The 16,160-nt window shown below is 44.8% G+C and overlaps 1 protein-coding gene across 2 annotated transcripts in view; it reads right to left on the bottom strand.

Moving 5' to 3' along the window:
* Window positions 1–16,160, bottom strand: part of LOC146829228 (UAP56-interacting factor-like) — an 801,405-nt gene that overhangs the window by 509,922 nt on the left and 275,323 nt on the right. For both annotated transcript variants that reach the window (XR_014962204.1, XM_085607860.1), the window contains exon 5: window positions 12,168–12,243. Coding sequence is in view for 1 of the 2 variants with exons in the window: in XM_085607860.1 (XP_085463986.1) it covers window positions 12,168–12,243 (76 nt within the window). In the remaining variant the exon portion in view is untranslated. The remainder of the gene's footprint in view (window positions 1–12,167; window positions 12,244–16,160) is intronic.

The following is a 16,160-nucleotide window of genomic DNA, read 5'->3' as shown; positions in this document are numbered from 1 at the left end:
GATAGAACTCCTCTGAACAGAATCAGAAGTAGAATGGAAGTTTTATGGCGTTTCTTTCCTTCACTCAAAGAGCTGTCATGCGATCTAGCTCTCTTGCTAGAAGTAAAGGCTCTGTCACCATCCTCAGCCGAAGAGGATTTAAGCCACAATAGCACTATCGCCTCCCTATCCCTAAGAGTCTAGGTAGGGAAGGTGCGGCGAATTTTGCAATCTTTTGCCACATGTTTGGGGTAGAGGCAGTAGATGCAATCCAAATGTTGATCATCAACATGGACTCTCTTCCTGGCGCAGGTTCTGCAGGACTTGAATAAGGCCTTCTTGTCAGACATGTTGAAGAAAGTTGATAACTGAGTGGCACTCAGGGAGACTCCCTTCCACACGACGTGCGGTGAAAATCTGAGGAGAACTGGCTCTGCTGAGAGGGTTCTAGAAGGGTGCTTGTGTCTGATTGGTTGTTACCAAATTCTTGGTTCTTTTACATAATGAGGTAGATAGGCTGCTAAGATCTAGGCTTTAGGCCTTTTCTTTGGGCCTACTACTACTACTAACACTTTTTTGGGCACTACTTTTTTTATTTAACGGGGACTCCCGCCTCGGCGACGGGGAATGATTCAGGCATGTGAATCTATGAAAGATACCCCAATACTGGATAATGAATGGTTTCAGGGGGTGGGAACTAGTAGGCATTGAGTATTTGGGAGACGTCTGGCAAGGGGGATGACCCCCGATCCTTCGAATATCTTCAATAAAAATATGACCTCCACGACTCAACACTACCACTACATACACCTCTCTCACGCTCTAAGCTCACACATACGGAGTGGCACGTCAGTCCCGGAGTATTCCCCTATGAAGAATAGGCTGGTCTTTGACCCTATACTGGAGAAAACCACTTCCACAAAGTACCCCAAACTCATAAATAACATGTCTGATCCCTTGGCGTCACTGCAAGAAAGGTGGGTGAGAAACATAGGAGCCCTGGAAGATGACTGGCAGGATGCCCTGCAAAGCCTGCGCGTGATAGCAAATCGCGCTAGGTTCCTGTTAGTACAGCTTAAAATTTTACATCGAGTATACTACCCCCGTACTCACCTATATGCCTGAGGAAGAGGTCAGTCGGCCCTGCACGGGGATGCCGGGGGGAGGCACCTTGCACCATATATTATGGGAGTGCCCAGAGATAGTGCCCTTCTGGACTAAGGTCGCGGACACGATGGCAACGGTGGTGGGTTCACCGGTCCCACTAGAGCCCAGGTAGTTGCTGCTAATGATCAAGGGGGACACTGACTGGTCTAGATATAATGGGATCTGGCTGGCACTGGCAGCCGGGGTGGCAAAAAGGAACATAGCAAGAAACTGGGGGGCGCAGGCTCCTCCGCAGTGGGACCAGTGGTTGAGCGACCTAGATTGGTGCCAGAGAGCCTAAGAAACTATTTACAAGAGAAGATGTTGTACTAAGAAATGGAAGAAAGTTTGGGGGCCTTGGCGGAAATACAGAGCGCTGGGGAGAGGGTCAGGGTCATGATTTTAACAGTTGAATGCCCAGCTCGTGTCTTTGACGGCCTTACACTGTACTATAAACTGTTATTCTACCACATGCTATATGAACACTGTTCTGTAATGTATGATACCATGAGCACAGTTAAAAAGATTTAAATAAAAATAAAAAATTATTGACAGCCAATTAGAGCTATGCATTTCCCTGCACAAGCTTGTTAATTTTCGCGCAGCCGTCGCGGCCACAGATATCAATAACTTGATTTCCTTACATTTCTCAAAAACTACTGAAAAGATTTACTTCAAACAACAAAATGCACAATCTGCGTGACCAAATAATACTTTCTCCCAAATGTGGTGCAATTCTGTCCACCAGTTCGGGCTGCAGGCATTGTCCAAATGTCCTATGGGAAAACACACTTTTCCTGACACCCCTTTTTCTCACCCCTGCTTGACAGATCACCGGAAACATTCTATGCACAAGAGATACTATGACAATTTTTCAGGAAACTTTCATGAAGATTCGTCAACCAGTGGCAAAGATATAGGGATGTCAAAAATCCTTTAAAAACAAGTTACTGACATTAATTATAGATTCCTTACCATAGAATTATCCACAGGCTTCAGACTGGATTTGTAGAATTATTTTTCTTAGCAGTACCCCTGTGCGTCGGTATGTGGCGTTGGTTGACTGGCATTGGTTGACTCCGCATCAGTCGCTGGGGTCGTGGTCACCGGAACGACGTTGCTGTGTCCACTTAGACGCTGCCCCTGCGTGCTGACGTCAGTTCTGACACTACTTTCCACACCAGAAGCGCAGAGCCATGCAAGACACTGAACACTGTCATACGTAACTAGGGCCCTGGCAGAGAGTCTCTATCCCTAGAAGTCAGTTCGCAGAACGGAGATGATGGGTGGGGCGGTAAGGAATCTATAACTAACATATGTCTCTTACAGATACATGGTTACCGAAGGTAAGTAACTTGTTCATCTAAAAGAGACTGTTATAGATTACTCACCTTAGAATAGATACCCCAGCTATGCCAGCCCCGGAGGAGGGTCTCCAAACTAGGTTCACAACAGAAAGTCCTGGAGAACAGAATGGCCAAAATAGCAGTCTCTCCGGACCTGCCTGTTTAGGCAAACATGTTTGGTGAACGTATGCAGGGATGCCCACGTTGCTGCCCAACAGATGTCAATGAGTGGGACTCCACGTCCCAAGGCAGTAGCTGCTGCCGTAGTCCTAGTGGAGTGGGCACGCAGTCGCACTGGAGCGGGCACGCAGTCGCACTGGAGCTTCCTTTTTCGCTAGGGAATAGCATATTTTAGTGCATAGGACAACCCATCGAGAGATGGTGCGTTTTTGCACAGTCTGACTTTTCTTGGTGCCCACATCACCAACAAGGAGTTGATCGTCCACCCGGAAATCTTTTGTGAGGTCTAGTTTGAAAGACATCACATGTTTTGGGTGCAGACGGTGGAGTCTCTCCTCCTCCTTGGGAGGGTGCGGAGAAGGTGGGCAAAGTGACGTCTGCCCTATATGGAAAGAGGTAACCAATTTTGGAAGAAAAGAGGGCCTTATGTGAAGGACTACTTGGTCTGGATGAACAGCAAGAAAAGGAGGCTTTGAGGACAGAACTTGAAGCTCACTCACTCTGCGAGCACAGGTGATGGCGACAAGGAAGACGGTCTTCAGGGTAAGGAGTCTGATCGGGCAGTCATGTAGAGGCTCAAAGGGAGCCCACATAAGGTACATCAAGACAAGATTCAATTCCCACTGGGGCATTATGAAAGGAGAGATGAGTAATGCCCTTTAGAAATCTATTTACAAAACGGGACTTGAAAAGAGAAGGTTGATCGGGAAGGCGAAGAAAGGCATATATGGCTGAAAGGTAGCCTTTTAGAGTGCCCTGGACAGAGCCCTGCTGGGCTAAAGAAAGGATTAACAAGAGTACCTCCAAAAGAGGGGCAAAAAAGGGAATTCCCAGCTTTTGCTGTGCACCATGCCATGAACTTGTAACCATCTACAGGCGTATACAGACTTCATTGAGGGACGCCTGGAGCCAAGATGACATTACGGACTTCGGAGGGAAGGTCAAAAGTTGTCAACTGCCAACCCTCAATCTCCACGCAAGGTGGTGGAGGTTGGACAGAGTCGAGTGGAGGACCGTTCCCTGCTGCTGCGACAGAAGATCCTCTCGAAGAGACAGTCTGATCAGAAGATCGATGACCATGCTCAAGAGCTCAGGGTACCAGACTCTTCGTGCCCAGTCCGGAGCCACAAGAATGACTTTGGAATGTCGTGCTTGATCTTCCTTCAGCACTCTGGACAGAAGTGGTACATTCGGAAAGGCATACAGGAGGGAGCAGTTACGCACGGAACAAAAAGAGCTGCCGAGAGACTGCCGCCTTGGTAATTTCAATGTGCAGAACTGCTGACACTGCGCGTTCTCTTTGTGGTGAACAGATCTAACGAAGACTCTCCCCACTGCTGAAAGAGACCTTGCAAAACCTCGGAGTGAAGACGCCATTCGTAACCCATCATGCACCGATGGCTGAGGTCGTTTGTCCTGCCGTTCAGAGAACCTGCCAGGTGTTGAACCACCAGGGACATGCCCTGATGTTCTAGCCATGTCCAAAGGCGAAGAGCCTCTTGACATAGGGTCCACAACCCCACCCTGCCCGTTGCAGTACCACATGGCAGTGGTATTGTTTGTGGACACCCGCACTACTCTTCCTTTGATAGAGGGAATGAATGCCTTCAGTGCCAGATGAATCGCTCAGAGCTCCAAAAAGGTTGATGTGAAGGCCGGATTCCACCGGAGACCAGAGTCCTCTGATCTTCGCCTCTCCCAGGTGGCCGTCCCATCCCAGGAGTGACGCATTGGTCACCACTGTCAGCTCTGGTTGGGGAAGGGAGATCGATCTGCCACTGACCCCATCTTGGTTTGTTAACCACCACTGAAACTGATGTGCAATCCCCTCCGAGAACTGGATGACGTTGGAAAGATTGCCCTGATGCTACACCTACTGGAACTTCAGGTCCCACAGCAGAGCCTTCATATGCCACCTGGCATGATCCACCAGCAAGATACAGGAAGTCATGAGGCCCAGCAGCCTCAGGGTCATTCTCACCAAAATCCAGGATAGAGGCTGAAACATCGGTATCATAGCCTGAATATCCCAGACTCGCTATGCTGGAGGATAAGCCCTGAACTGGTGCGTATCCAGAACTGCTTCGATGAAAATGAGCTTCTGACAGGGAGTCAGATGTGACTTCGGCACGTTGATAGTGAACCCCAGCGAATGCAGAAGATCTGCCGTAGTCTGGAGGTGGGAAACAACATCCTGGGGCGAGCTCGCCTTCAACAGCCAGTCGTCGAGCGAGGGGGGGGGGGAAGACTGAAATCCCTGACCTGTGCTGATGAGCTGCAACCACCACCATCACGTTCGTTAACACAGAGGGGCACTGGTAAGGCCAAAGGGGAGCACGGTGAATTGAAAATGCCCGTGGCCTACTGTGAACTGTTGGCAACGCCTGTGGGAAGGCAAGACCGGGATATGGAAATATGAGTTCTGCAAATCTAATGCTACCATCCAGTCTACGGGGTCGAGGGCAGACAGGACCTAAGCCAACGTGAGTATCTTGAAATTCTCCTTCCGGAGGAAGTGGTTGAGGGCCCTGAGGTCAAAGGTAGGACGTAGGACTTTGTCCTTCTTGGGTACCAGAAAGTAGTGAGTAGCAACCACAACCTACTTCTGGCACAGGGACCCTTAGATAGCTCCCTTGGCCAAGAGAGCTGCAACTTCCTGGTGGAGAAGGGCCAAGTGAACCTCTGACATGTGATGGAAGGATGGAGGCATGGAGAGAGGGGTAGTCTCAAAGGGGAGGGGTTAGGCCCTTCAGACTATCTGCAAAACCCACCTGTCCAACGTGATGGTGTGCCAGTGAGGGAGATGATGGTGAATCCTGCCACCCACTGGCGGCCCTGAAAGGTCTGACTAGGAGGGCTTGGAGGCCCTGCAGGTGGGTTATGGGTGGACTGGCCCGCTCACTAGGCTCCAGACTCACAAGGTCGCTGGGTCCGGGAAACATCCATTACCAAGCGGGCATTGCATCGCAATGCCATTACCAAGCGGGCATTGCATCGCAATGCCTTTACATCGCGGGTAATACAACGACTTACGCTGGATAGCCCTCCAACCTTAGGAATAGTATGATTTACTATTCCAACACATTCCCTACTATACGTAGTCTGGTGTTGGAATAGTAATTCATACTATTCCTAAGTCCAGCGCCCTCCAGCGCATGTCGTCTTAACTACTTGCGTTGTAAAAACTGCGATGTAACGTTCCGTGATAGTTTTGATTGGGTTGTAGTGTCACCTTTCTCTGGGTCCCACGTCCGCGACCACACACAGGCTGGGCAGCTTGCATGAACCGGTAGCTAGACTGGGCCGTATGTGGTGGGGCACCCTCTGCGTAGCCACCGAAGGGGACAAAAGCAGACTGCGTGGGACGAGGTCACCACAAGGCCCAAGGATCTGGCGGTAGCCCTAGAATCCTTTAAGCGCTCAACGCCGAGTCTGCCTTGTAGCCGGAAAGGCAATGGCCATCAAAGGGCATGTCCAGTAAGGTTGATTTGACATCCCCAGAAAGAGCAGACATCAACCAGGAGTAGCACGTCCGGGCTACCGACGTGGAAACCAGTCTACCCAGAGAGTCGGTGGTATCCAGCCCACATCGGATTGTGAATTTGGCTGCGTCTCTACCCTCTGCCACTGAGCGAATCAAGACAACCCTGGCCTCCTCCTGGCACTGTGGCAGTACTTGCGCAACCGTATCCCATACCGTATGGGTATAACGGCCCAAGTGGCATGCGGTGTTCACCAACCTCAGCAGTAAGCTGGCGGAAGAAAACATCTTTCCAAGATGGGCCAGCTTCATGGATTCCCTATCTGGGGGAGCAGTAGGGAATGTGCCCTTAGGGGACGAGGATTGGACCACCAAGCTCTCGGGAGTCAGGTGTTGGGAGAGGAAAAGTGGGTCGCCCAGGGCCGGGCGGTGGCATTGGGCAATCATCCTGTCCACAGGAGCCCCTGTGCTGGGATTGGACCAAGTGCCCAGAAGGACGTAATTGAAAGGCAGAAGGGGTTCAGAAGAAGCTACCGCCGGTTGAAGCACCTCTGTCAGGAGGTTAGTCCTGATTGTCACTGTAGGAAGCTCCAGGCCCAAGACCTCAGATGCCCTATGCAACTTGACTACCACGGGAGGGGGCTAAAGCATGCCAAGGTATGGGGAGGTATCCAGACGACCGTGGTCATCTAGGTCCTCTCTCCAGTCCGGCTCATCAAGTTGGTCCGCTAAAGGGTCCACAGACCCCTCTCAGTCCTTCTCACCCTCCTCTGGTCACCAATCAGGCCTAAAAGGAACACTAGGGATGAACAGTGGCACAAACATGCCCTCCAGCGTTGGTTCAGACGTCGACCGATGTCGGTCCAGCACCGGGTCCAAGGCGGGGTGAGGCTGGGGTCGGGGGTACGACCGGTGCCAGGATAGACACTGGGGAAGGTACCGTGACCGGCGACGATCCAGATCCAGGCATGGATCCTCGGGGGCCCTCTGGCACTGGGGCCGAAGCCGCCGGCATTGAAATCCTAGTGGCCACAACAAAGCCTGCGGAGTGCCGAAGGCACGCCAGCGGAGTCGGGCGGACCAAAGATGCTGTGAAGCGCTTCTCAGAAAGCTCGAAGCTTAGCAGGGGACGCTACTGCACATAAAAAGAGTGCAGCTTGGGGTCGTTCCTGGAACAGGCTCCGAAGACTGAGCTGGAGAGCGATGATGCTCCGGGTCCCGCGTTGCGTCGGCCGACGGAGAGGAGAAGGTGAAGAGCAACGCTGCTTCGACTTACCTGAAGATCTTGAAGACTTGGATGATGAATGATGGTGGTGGCTCCACGACTGGTCCCCAGACCTTCCTCTCGACCAGGACCTCAAGCAACGCAGAGCAAACTTCCAGGCTTCCAACAACTTTCAGAGCCTCTCCAGCAGACTTTAGATTCATGGGCCAGCAGTTGGAGCATGACTTTAGGCGCGCAGGGGGTCATTCTAAGGTAAGGAATCTATAACTAACAGTCTCTCTTTCAGATACACTTTTGAGTAGTCACATTTTCACATTCATACATTGACTTACTTATTTAGAGTTAGATGATCGTGTCATCCAATTCTCTTTGATCCAGAACACAGGAGATATCCAAACTGTTTGAGATTTGATTAATGAAATTATCTACAATTATGGGTTAGAATACATCCAAAATGCAAGTTGATTCTAACATTTTCTTTTAGTAAAAGGCAGCTCATTCAGGGCTTTATTACCAATCAATGCATTTAAATAATAGGTGGGGCAACAGAGAATTTTTCTTTAACTTTCTTGTTGTATTTCTCTTTAATGTATGCCCATCCAGGGCTCTATTGTAAATCAATAAATTTGAGTAAGCAGATGGGGCTATAAATATGTAAAGCCTTTGAGTACAACAACATGCTTCAAAATTAATGGGTTTGTTAGCAGTATATTTTTTAGAGGAATGCAGTATTATAATTCAGCTGAGGGTTTTATTGATGCTAAACACACACAAATATATATGTGTTTATAAAAATAAAATCTTCTTGGCAGGCATAAAAAGTAATACAAATAGATATTACAAAATGGCTGCCATGTAATTCATGAATATGTGAGCAAATGAATGCATAGTAAGGGTGGACGACAAATTCCGTTCCGCTCGCGGAACTTGCGAAATTTCGGCATTTTCGCGTTCCGTGCGGAACGCGAAAATGTCAAAACTTCCACGATCCGCAGCGGAACGGAAAAATGCAGGGCAGGATTCATTCTGGCACGATGCTCCTGTCACTAAACCTCAACAGGAAGCACTTACAAATATAAATAAAGTAGGTGCCCGAGTTGAAGCGCAAACTCAGTAACGCATTAATCAGCCCAAAATCTCCGCGAGCATACGAAATTTCGCATGTTCGCGGAGATTTGCCGTTTAGCGAAATTTTGCGAAAGGCAATTTCGCAAATTCCGCCCACCCCTAATGCATAGTCCATCGTTTAAGTTCCTGCTTAAGCTGAAGAATACTGCCCAATGAGATTTGTTTTGCGAGAGGTTTTTGTAATATAAAGTGAAAAGAAAAAGATGTAAACTAACATTGAAGAAGGCCCAGTGGCTGAAATGCGAAGTAAGTGTGCGATATTCGTTTGGGGGGGGGGGGGGGGGGGGGGGGGGGGCAACATGGAAAATTAGTGCATGTCGGTAAAAATCACACTGACTTTTGGTGGATTATTTTTTTTTTTCCAAGAGTGGGTTTATTTCTGTTCTTCTCAACTGAACCCGAAATCCGAAAATCCTTTATATATTCTATCTGAGGCAGAAGAGTGAAAAGCTGCTGCTACCACCACTATTTAATTCTCAACACTTCTAAAGTGCATGGCTACATAACGGACTTTCCAACGCTCTAGGTTGTCAGGCTTTACATAGTACATGTTAGATCAACAGAATTGCCATAAGCAGTTTCCGGAACTCAGTTCCTCCTTCCTCTTACTTGTTGCACTGGTAGGGTGTTCCATAGTTTAGAGACTAGATATGAAAATGAATGTTCTCTATTCCAGGTTATTTAGATTTTGGGGACAGTAAGCAAACCTTGAGTTGCAGAGCACAATGATCCGCTGGGACAGTAGGGACTAATGAGATGACTTAATAGTTGTGGTCACTTCCTGTATAACACCCAGTGTGCTATACATAGCGTTTTGAACAGAATTTTTTTAATTTACTGGTAGCCAACGTAATGCTACTAGTGAAGTAGAGACAGTAGAATGTTGGTAGTCCTGGAAGAGTCCGATGTATTTCGGAACCTATGGAGTTTTTTTTTATCACTTATTGGGGGCTTGTAAGATGTAGTGAATTTTGACAAAATCAGACCTTGTATTATCACTCTACCTGTGGAAAAAGGTAGCCAAACCAATGCTTTTCTGAGGGTTCTCAGCAGGCGAAAACAGGCTGCTAATTTTCTGGCCTGGGCTTCCATATCTATTAGAACACCCAGACTTTTTACTGCCAATTTGAGGGATGGCTGTTCTGCAAAGGATCTTGGCCAGCAGAATTTCCTTCCAATTAGAAGGATTGTTGCCAACTACAAGAACCTCGGTTTTGTTGCCATTACATTTTAGGCTACTGACAGACATCCAATGCGAGATATGCTTAAGCTGGAGTTCGCATGAAATGGCCGATTTGTCTGGCATAAGTGAGATGATGATGTGCATGCCATCTAAATATGACACGATGGAGAACCTATGTGAGCATATAATCTCTAAGAGCAGAACGACAAAGATTGAGAAGTGTGGGGCTTACGAATGAGCCCTGTGATACCCCGTGTTTTAAAGTTTGGGAGGCAGAGAGGAAGGCTCCTCATACTTGGGAGCTTCTATGATCCAAAAATGGAGGCAAACCATTTTAAAACTGACCTAACAATTCCAGTCTCTTGAGTCTCTGAATTAAGATTGGACAAGAAACCGTGTGGAAAGCTTGACTTAAGGCAAACCGAATGAGTGCCGCTGAGTTACTGCAGTCAAGAGTCTACGTTTTTCTGTGGACACCAGTAGTGCAGTTTCCATGCTACTACCTGGCCCGAAACCAGTTTGGGTGAGATGTAAAAAACAAAGGCCTAACAATTGCATGCTTTCATGTGTCTGGGACACTACTGCTCCAGTAAGTGTATATGAATATTCATTAGTACGGGGAAGATTGCATTTTGATCTTTTGACAAGGTCTACAGGGGCCGGATCAAGCAAGGATTTGGACTGAACTGTTTTTATAAGTTATTTGAGTTTTTTTTTCTTTTTTTAGCCTAACAGGCAGGAGGATAGCTTGGCAGTTGCCACCTTAATGAGTTGGGACTTGTTAACCGTTCTGTTGGATCCCAAGGTCCCTGCCAATGCAGAACAAATGCTTTTGACCTTATCTACCACTGGTAGCCAGATCACAGGAAATGTGGCACAGAACGTTAAAATGCCACAGATCACCATGGTTTATGCATGAATCATCCCTGAAGGCAAGGAAAAAAGTCCAAGAACACTGCTCAATACATTTGCATGAACGTACTGGTATAGATTGAGGTGAGGGTTCTTGGCCAGTGCCACGGTTACTTCGACAGCTAATATTTCCACAACAAGATGAAGTCAAAGCCTGTGAATATTACGTAATTTTGTTTCTCATAACAGAATTTATCAGAGGTAACTAGAGCGGTCTGTTTTGACAGGCACTTTAACCCTGCGCAATGGACAGGCAAGAGGGGGTCTTCATTGTATCAAGTACCACAGTGTTTAGTTGCCACTGAACGGACATGCTTCAGAAACTCAAGCTGGAGGCAAGGAAAATCCTTGTTGAACCAAGTAAGATTCTAGAATTCACCACACACAAAGTATGGAAGCAACTGGTAAGGTTGTGCAGACAACAAGTGAACACCTTTCTCTGTGTACCAGATGCAGAAACACTTCAGTTTAGCTATGTATATTGCCCGGCCGTCAGCCTAGTAAGTGCTGTAGTCATGTAAGAACTCAATGCAAGGCATGATGAAGATTGTTGTAGAAAATCTGAGGAATGCATAGGAAGTGCTCTAAAGCTAATTCAACCACGTTGAGACTACCAGGATTAGTGTGCATAGATCCCTCTCAATCTTGCTGATCACTTAAGGTGTCGGGGAGAAGCTGGGGTGGAAGACGCCAACATGCTGCAGTAAAAGTATTGCATTATCATCTCTGGATGTCAGTGGCTGCTGCTGAAGAAGTAGTCTTTTTCACTGTCTCTTGGGGGATTGGAGTCGAGGTCTGGATGATCCTGCGCTATCAAATCCTCTGAGATGGTAGAATGCCAAGCTGCTTATAGTTCTATTTGTTGGCAAGCTTTCTGTCCACAGTATTATGCTGTGCGTGACATCTCAGTTATATAGCTTCAGAACCCTGCTCTCTGACATAGAACAGACATTGTGTTATTTGTTTCAAACCAGTAGCCCATCGAATTTGGGGAAAGGATGCTTTGTGCCACAGGCAGGTCCGTCTCTACTTTAGACATTAGTTAGCAATTGTTAGCTTGATTCAAAAGGTATGCCGCTAAATTATTGTTTCTTATGATTTTCCAAGACTTAAGCATGCTTAGTCACAGAGAAAAGAACTTTGAATTTGGTCCTGTAAACAAGCAGAGGCCTAGCAATTAATTGGAAATTGACATCTAAGACAGGCGCATGATACAACTGCACCAGACAGTTTTGTGAATGATTCCGTAGGTAAACAACCAAGACAAACATGCTAGGGAAACGAAGTATAGGCTACACAATATAACTAGTATGGATCACACAGGGTTACAAAAAGTTCATGACACCCACTCTACTTTGTCTTTTCCAATGTAAATGTTTGCTGCTCTTCATGTAGCATTAGGGAGAAACAAGTAATGCACTATGGTATTCCCTGGTCTTACTATGAAATGAATCAAGCAAATCTGTTGTAGTTCAAAAATGATCATTCTAAATCTTGTTAAACAAAGTGGTTACCATAAACATCTGGAAACGTGGAAATGTGCATAAACTACCACAATAACTGCTACAAGAATGAAAAAGAACTGACCGCTCTGCCCAAGTTGAATGTAGATCGTCTCTGAATCTTGTGAAAAGGCTGACGAGATGGTCCTCTTGATTCAGCTCTAATATGAAAAAAACATTAGCACAACAGTTAAAAAGGAAACAATTTAACATATTTGTAGTTATTGTAACGAATCAAAACAAGATCTGGAAGTGCAAAAAAATAGTATTCAAGTGAGTTAGTAAACGTTTGCTTGCCCATTACAAATTGTGGCATATTCATTCAAATATATGCCTGTTCTGTTAAAGAAATCAAAAATAACTACATGGAAAAACATAGAAATGAATATAAAAATTGAAACTGCAGCAATGCATCTCGCAGACCAGAGACCGTAAGGTAAAAAGCACTTATTTGAAACTGTTAAAAGGACCCAGTTAACTTTTTTGACCCTTGCTGATGCAGTTCTCAGGCATTGGACGAAACAGCATCAGGGAAGTGCCAGGCTAATTTAACTGGGTCCTATGACTGACTTCATATTTTTTGTTCCGTCCCACGCTGAAGCAGCATTAACTTGCATTTTGGCACTGGGTATGTTTTTCAACCGTTAACCAGACTACCTATCCTGCATGACATCTTGAACATAAAACAGGCCACATCGGACTGGCACAGATGAATTACCATTTGCCAAAGCTTTTTCTTAACGAAAACCCATTCCATGAAGGCCATTGTGAATATGTATTACTGACATCTTTTTTTTTTTAATTATTCTTTTTATTGAGAGTTCATAAAGACAAAATCAATAATACAGAACACATTTATAATAGAATTAATACGGTACAGGGCACGTTGGTGCAAAAACATTTTCAAATTGCATCAATTCGGAACTTAATTATGAAGTGCAAAGTATAAAAATAAAAAGCATAACAAAATTTCAATTATTCAGAACTTAATTGTAAAGTGCAAAGTGCATAAGAAGAAACAATCTAGCAGACTGTTAGTTAAGATGATATAATTAAGAATAAATGCTGTCAGAAAATATGATAAAAAAGACTAGGTTTTGAACACACTCCAAAACTTCTCATATTTCTTAAGTGCCCCTGATCTCAGTGCATATTTCCTTTCCCTGCCCTGGATTCGTAGTAGATTTGCCTTCCAAGCCTGAAAGGTTGGTACTTTATCGGTTTTCCAGGACTACAAAATAAGGGATTTAGCTATTAGGGAGGCTATGAAAAGGGACTCTTCATATGGAGTGTGGCTCGAAGAGCAGCCTAGTACAGGAATTAAATCGTCAAACATTATAGTGGCTTTAAGCTCCAGGGAGAGGTATTTTTCAATTTCCTTCCAGAATGGCTGAATTTTAAGACATTCCCAGACAATATGTTTCCAGTTCCCTTTCTCCTCACACCGGAAACATTTGTCAGCAACTAGGGGGAAGATACTGTGGAGATAGGAGGGAGTTCTATAGATCAACCCTTTATTATAAAATTGCATGCGTCTAAAATTAGCGCCGCAAGAGATTGTTTTATTAAATGTATTTATTTTATCCCATACATACTGGTTGATTACAATATTTTCCCTCTTATTCCACCTCTCAATGATCCTACTGGAGGATTCCAGCCCTTTGTCCTCTTTTAATTATTTGATCCAAATACTCATCTTTTTTCGAATTTTATTATTCAAAGCGGTCGAGATAATTTCTTTGTGGTATAGATTTCCTATATCCAACTCTTTAAGCCTTGGATTTAGCATACAGAAAGACCAATTCAAGGTGGAATAAGAGGTGTATCTGTCTGGAGATTTCATCTCATGACTTCCACCTATTTCCGGTAAGGAAGTCTTCAATCTTTACAAAGCCATTTTCTTTCCCGAGATTTATTGTTTTAGTGTCCATACCTCCCACTTCTCCCAAATTGAAGTTGTTCAAATCCGTTGGATTACTTATTCTAGGAATAGAGTAAAATTTCAAAAACTGAATTTTCTGTTTGAAAATCTACTGGAGGGATTTGTAACGAACTTTCTTTGGATCCTTCGTAGTTCTAATCGGGTCGGTTATATTTACTTCTGACAGCATCTTCTTCATAAAAAAATTGTCTGCCTCGTTAGTGTCGGAGAAAAAAAAACTAAAACTGTGATGTGCAAAGGATGCAAAGTAATATTCTCTAATATTTGGAAGGGACAACATTCCTTGAACAGAAGGAAGGTATAAAGTGTTACATGCAAGCCTCGGAGATTTTTCGGCCCAGAGAAAAGAGGAAATCAGGGCATCCACTTTAAAAAAAAAAAAAAAAGAGAGACCTGTATTACACAAGGTACAGCATCGAATAAAAAATTAAAAAGAGGTAGAACCGACATTCGTATTAGTGCTGCTCGCCCCATTAAAGACAGGGGTAATAAATTCCAACGCTCTAAAAGAGACCCAACCTTTTTTAACAGAGGTGAAAAGTTCAATGAAAACAGATCTTCCAGATTGTCCGATATGAATATTCCCAAATACCTCTTTGGGGATGGGTTATATATTTGCCTAAATTCTGGTACTAAAGTGTCTACAGTGCAGTTTACTAGAATAATTTCCGTCTCGTTAACATTAATTTTATAACCCCCTAGTTTTTGGAAAACCGAGAATATTTTTTAAATTTTCAATTGGCTAGAGGGTTTAGAATTTAAAAAAAGAGCAATGTTATCGGCGTATAATTTTATATTAGTCATGCATGCTACTGGGAATGTTTAGGTCCGTATATTCCTAATCGCAATCGCCAAAGGTTAGATAAATAACGCAAATAGAATTGGCGACAGGGGACATCCCTGTCGCGTGCCTCTAGTGACCAGACATGTCCCGATGTTAGAATTATTGATGATAATCTGTGCCCTAGAATTCATTTATAGATGTTTTAAAATAATGATAAAAACCTCCGGGAAATTAAAACTGTGCAAAATAACAAAATGGCAGTCCTATGACACTAGATCGAAGGCCTTCTCCGCATCTAAAAGCCAGATTTGAGCCTTCACTTTGTTGGATTTAAAAAAATCCAGTGCCTCCAATACAAACTTTGTATTTGAATAGAGATGCCTCCCTGCAATAAAACCACACTGATCGTTAGCTACCAGACATGCCACTATTTTATTCAATCGGTTTGCTAAAAGTTTTGTAAAAATTTTATAGTCTGCATTCAGGAGACTTATGGGTCTATATGAATTTATATTCTCCTTGTCCTTTCCTTAAAAATGCTAACCACCACAGCTGAATGGAAAGAGTCTGGCGGGGGGCCTCCTTGGAGTAGGTCATTCAGAAAATGTAAACATTCTTTATGTAAGGTTCCTCCAAATTTTTTTAAAAAATTAAAAATAGGAAGACCATCATCACCGTTAGCCTTACCGTTGGGGAGAGAACTAATCACCTCAAATAATTCTAACACTGAGAATTCCTCTGTGAAGTATTTCTTGCCCCCATCATCTAATTTCGGTATTGGCAATTGCTCTAAGAACTCCCCAATAGAATCAGGTGAGGCCCCTTCGGTCGCTTGATAGACTCCTTCATAGTGTTTTAAAAACAACTCGCCAATAGAGGCTGTGGTCTTAGCATGCAATTTAGTAATGGGGTTGATTAATTGATCTATTCTATTGCGAGCCTGCTTTTCTTTGGCTTGCCAGGCCAAGAGCTTCCCGGTGTATTCGCTCTCCTCATAGATCCTCTGGGCATAGAGATTACTATTAGTTACACCTAGGTCATAGTAAAAGTCCCTCATCCTGCTCTTAGCCTCGTAGAATTTTTGCCCGGAGCGCATTGATCTAACCCTATAGTGTTCTTGGGTTGCCTCCGTGACATCAGTTTGAAGTTTTATTTTCTCCTCCTTTCTTGCCTTCTGCTTTGGAATTTCTTTAGATGTTATTAACCCACGAAGAGTAGCCTTAAATGCATCCCAAATGGTATTTAATGGGGCAGTGCCTCTATTCTGTGCAAAAAAACTGCTCGATAAATTCTTCAATGTCTGCACACCATTGAGGATCAAGGAGGTTAAGATTATTAAAAAACCACCTTCT

The sequence above is a fragment of the Triturus cristatus genome, chromosome 5_2, assembly GCF_964204655.1.
Source record: "Triturus cristatus chromosome 5_2, aTriCri1.1, whole genome shotgun sequence".
Lineage (NCBI taxonomy): Eukaryota > Metazoa > Chordata > Amphibia > Caudata > Salamandridae > Triturus > Triturus cristatus.
This window is presented reverse-complemented; position numbering and strand designations above follow the sequence as displayed.